Here is a 4552-nt window from a genome sequence, read left to right on the forward strand (position 1 = left end):
CATATCTCCCACATCTCCCCCTCATCTCAAGGTGGAGGAGCGGCACCTCCCCATATCTCCCACATCTCCCCCTCATCTCAAGGTGGAGGAGCGGCACCTCCCCATATCTCCCACATCTCCCCCTCATCTCAAGGTGGAGGAGCGGCACCTCCCCATATCTCCCACATCTCCCCCTCATCTCAAGGTGGAGGAGCGGCACCTCCCCACATCTCCCACATCTCCCCCTCATCTCAAGGTGGAGGAGCGGCACCTCCCCATATCTCCCACATCTCCCCCTCATCTCAAGGTGGAGGAGCGGCACCTCCCCATATCTCCCACATCTCCCCCTCATCTCAAGGTGGAGGAGCGGCACCTCCCCATATCTCCCACATCTCCCCCTCATCTCAAGGTGGAGGAGCGGCACCTCCCCATATCTCCCACATCTCCCCCACATCTCAAGGTGGAGGAGCGGCACCTCCCCATATCTCCCACATCTCCCCCTCATCTCAAGGTGGAGGAGCGGCACCTCCCCATCTCTCCCACATCTCCCCACATCTCAAGGTGGAGGAGCGGCACCTCCCCATATCTCCCACATCTCCCCCTCATCTCAAGGTGGAGGAGCGGCACCTCCCCATATCTCCCACATCTCCCCCTCATCTCAAGGTGGAGGAGCGGCACCTCCCCATATCTCCCACACTCTCCCCCTCATCTCAAGGTGGAGGAGCGGCACCTCCCCATATCTCCCACATCTCCCCACATCTCAAGGTGGAGGAGCGGCACTTCCACGCTGCGCTCGGCAAGCACAAGAAGGACGCGCCGTGCCTGACCCCGTCACTGCGGCCTCGTTTTTCTCTTCGACGCGGGCTTCTGTCTGTAGGACTTTCGCGCGGTGCATGACGCCGTCACGTCGGCGTCGTTTTTCTTTTTTACGCGGGCTTCTGTCTGTAGGACTTGCGCGCGGTGCACGACGCCGTGCGGACAAAGGACATGGCGTCGGTGGTGCGGCTCTACTACCTCGAGAACGGTCTCAAGAAGAAGGAGGAGCGCGAGAAGGCGCGCGACGTGCGGCGCCGCTCAAACCGCCTCGCGTCCGGCTTTCCTTTTTGAGGGGGGGGCGTCTGTTCTTAGGCGGCCGACGTGCCGCCGTTCACGCCGCCGCGCGGGTTTCTTTTTTTCACGCGGCGGTCGTGTGTTAGGCGCGCGACGTGCAGCTGCTCAAGGAGGCGCGCTCGCGTGAGGCGGCGGCGGCGCGGGAGCCTAGAAGCGGAATATCTCCCCGTATCTCCCCGCATCTCGTGCCCTAGAAGCGGAACATCTCCCCGTATCTCCCCCCGTATCTCCCCGCATCTCGTGCCCTAGAAGCGGAACATCTCCCCGTATCTCCCTTCCCCCGTATCTCCCCGTATCTGGCAGCACGGAGCCTAGAAGCGGAGTACACGTACATGTGTTCCAACTGGCGCTACTGGCGGGGGATAGGGGGAGATAGGGGGAGATATGGGGAGATAATGCACACAGGGGGCACTACTGGCGGGGGATAGGGGGAGATGGGGGGAGATGGGGGGAGATATGGGGAGATATGGGGAGATAATGCACACAGGGACCGGGGGGCGACGGGTACACCAAAGACGAGAGAGACAGACTCGTCCTGTCTCTCTGTTCCGTAGGCGCGAGAGCACCCGCGGCCCGCCATACCTGTGAACGGCGTCTCTTCACACCTCGGGCTGTGAATAGGCGCGAGAGCACCCGCGGCCCGCCAACGCCGCGCTGCCGCCGCTGGTGCACAATGTGTGGGTGGAAAGCCAACCATCACCCCTCGACGTCGCCCCGACTGCGCAGGAGGAGGGAGGAGAGGCGCGGCTGCGCGCGGCCGCCTGTCCGCAGCTTTTGTCACCGGCCGCGCCGCTCTCGCCCTCCCCAGGGGTGGTTAGCTCGGGTGAGGAGGAGCAGGGTTGATTCGTCCCGGTCACACACAACCGAAGTCGACAGTTGAGACTCCTAGACTAAGTGACGTAAGGCATTAGCCATTGTCTAGTAGCCCGAACTACGGCTACTTGGTACTTCGTAGCCCGGTCGAACACCCTGGGTCGCGATTTTGGCAAGTGAATACGGGGGGGGGGCGCTTTTTGACGATGAAATAAGAATCTAGCCTAGTACTTTTCTACTTATCTACTTTACTGCCCGAGGGAAACACATTCACATAGATGTACGAACACACACACATGGATGTACGAAATCTGTGTGTGTGTGTGTGTGTGTGTATGAAAGCGCAATCGCAACTGCCATGTCGGCAGGTTAAAAAACTGTTCAGTTTTCAAAGGCAAAACACAACGCTCTGCGGTTGGTGCACCCCTCACACTGACACATTCCCCTCATCCCCTACCCTTGGCTGAGCACATCTACCTGCGAGCTAGCATCTCCGCATTTTCTCTTCCAGTCATCCGCCCGCGCCGCGCGCCATCACTGGGCGTCTAGTGCAGCCACTGACAGAGCTATTCCGAAGGAGTGGTCGACGCCTCGCCTAGAGTTCGGGTGGACTTGCGCACTGCTTAGCCCTGAGGGGGGAGTGTGTGTGAGGTGGTGTAATGTTGTCCCGTTTCAGGCGGCAGGTCAGGGGATTAGCCGGGAGGATTCGGCAGCTCAGCCGGGGGCTGAGCGTCTGCAGGCAGCCTTCCGCCCGCGCCGAAATTCACAGCCCTCCCGGGCCGACGGGGTGCTCCTTGGATCGGGCCCCGCTCCCCGCTTTTCCTGTACCTGGACTGTCCGGGTTAGGAGGGTGAGAGTATTGGGTGGGCGAGGGCAGTACATCTGGCGGGTGGCGATTGAGGGACAGCGTGGGTTGATTGGGGGGTCAATGGGCGCGCGGGCGGCGCTTCGTGGTCCTGGGCGAGCAGGGGAAGTGGTTAGGAGTCTGGGCCCAGAGATGAGGATTGTCGAGATGTCATGCGAGAGCGGTGGGTGGGCGAAAGTAGCGCGGCTGGAGAGTGGTGTCCGAGGGACAATGGTGAGTTGTCAGTTGGGGCGCGAGACGCGCGGGACAGTGTTGGAGGCGGCCAGTGAGGTAGGGTTGGCTTTGAGCAGTGCAGCGAGTGTGTGGTCAAGCGTGGGAGCGGCGCGCGAGCACCGGATTTTTTTGCTGTGCGAGTCGAGTTCGTGGCCGGTGCGCGGGAAACTCGCCGAAAACCCGCGCAGCCGGCCGATTGTACGACCGAGGTCGCTGAGCCTTGGCGACGCGGCGCGCGCGTCGCCAAGGAGTTCGTAACGTGTCAGAGTTTTTTTCTACCACGTACCACAGCGCGCTTGGGCCACATCAGCTAGAACATCAGCCCCAGCGGTCAGATCCGTCTCGGCTCTGAGCTCTGTCGATCTTGATGTTTATTTAAAAGAGATGTGTCAACCGTAGAGGGACGAGTGGCCCGGGTCGCTCCGGCACCTCCCCTACCCCCACGGTACCGCACGCACCCACCCCCTACCCCCATGGTACCCGAACCCTAGGGGCGAGTGGCCCCGGTCGCTCAGGCCGCCGCCGCGAGTGCCGCGAGCTCCGGCGCGCGGTCCGAGTCCGTCGCCCGCGCCGCCTGCGCCGCGAGGTTGAGGCAGGGGCGCCGTGCCTAAAAAACAAAACCCGTCTGCCCGCCAAAAGCGACGTGCAGCGCGGGGGGCAGGGGCGCCGTGCCTTGGACTCGGCCGCGAGGTCGTCATAGGCGGCGAGGAGGGCGGGCCAGGCGCCTACGCGCTGAACACACCAACATCAGGGCGGGGAGACGGTGTTGTGCAGTGTCTTCAGAGAACCGCGTGAGTACGAGGGGTGCGAATACATCGAGCACAGCTGAATACAGCGGAATCCGTGTCTCTCGAGCGCTGGTTGGGAGACAAGAACACGTATTCCGCTATTCTAGGGCACGAGATACGGGGAGATGTGGGGAGATACGGGGAGATATTCCGCTTCTAGGGCACGAGATACGGGGAGATGTGGGGAGATACGGGGAGATATTCCGCTTCTAGGGCCAAACGCCGCACGAAGCGAGCGCCGAGAGCAGCGCCTGTTCACAGCTGGAGGTGTGAACAGACGCCGATCACAGGCGCCGCACGAGGCGAGAGCGGAGAGCAGCGCCTCGTCCGCCTCGATCTGGCCCGCCAGATCGGCAGCCGGCTGAGCGGCGTGCAGCTGCAGCGCGGTCGAGCTCGCGTCGGCGCCGCGCAGCAAACCTAACAAAAGACATACACGCGCCGTCTGGCCCAACAACAAGAAAAGAAAACGCGCGGCGGGCCGCGCAGCAGGCCTAACAAAAGACATACACGCGCCGTCTGGCCCAACAACAAGAAAAGAAAACGCGCGCCAGGGCCGCGCAGCAGGCCGAGCTGGCCGCACGCGCGGAGCGCAAAGACCAGGGAGCGGTCCGACGGCGACCGCGCCCCTCGATGCCGCTCCACCGCCTAAAAAAGAAAACCCGCTCCCCCGCCTCACCCACAGAAGAAGCAGGCCTTTGGACAAAGAGACGCAGGGTGCGGACGATGCCGCGCCACGGCCGGGAGGGGGGAGGAGGAGAGAGAGGAGAGATGGAGAGAGAGAGAG

General features: G+C 62.5%; 2 protein-coding genes across 2 annotated transcripts in view; one reads left to right on the forward strand and one right to left on the reverse strand.

The window, feature by feature from the left end:
• The window catches only part of EMIHUDRAFT_45116 (hypothetical protein), a gene marked incomplete at both ends in the record, with an annotated part of 2370 nt that extends 1889 nt beyond the window's left edge, over positions 1-481 (forward strand). Inside the window, one exon of the mRNA XM_005769360.1 lies at positions 194-481. Within this exon, the coding sequence (XP_005769417.1) occupies positions 194-481 (288 nt within the window). The remainder of the gene's footprint in view (positions 1-193) is intronic.
• A 3010-nt stretch (positions 482-3491) lies between these two features.
• Positions 3492-4552, reverse strand: part of EMIHUDRAFT_244594 (hypothetical protein) — a gene marked incomplete at both ends in the record, with an annotated part of 7146 nt that continues 6085 nt past the window's right edge. Inside the window, 4 exons of the mRNA XM_005769361.1 lie at positions 3492-3554; positions 3602-3705; positions 4057-4185; positions 4388-4413. Coding sequence (XP_005769418.1) covers positions 3492-3554; positions 3602-3705; positions 4057-4185; positions 4388-4413 — 322 coding nt within the window. The remainder of the gene's footprint in view (positions 3555-3601; positions 3706-4056; positions 4186-4387; positions 4414-4552) is intronic.

The sequence above is a fragment of the Emiliania huxleyi genome (genome assembly GCF_000372725.1).
Source record: "Emiliania huxleyi CCMP1516 unplaced genomic scaffold EMIHUscaffold_426, whole genome shotgun sequence".
In the NCBI taxonomy this organism is placed as follows: Eukaryota; Haptophyta; order Isochrysidales; family Noelaerhabdaceae; genus Emiliania; species Emiliania huxleyi.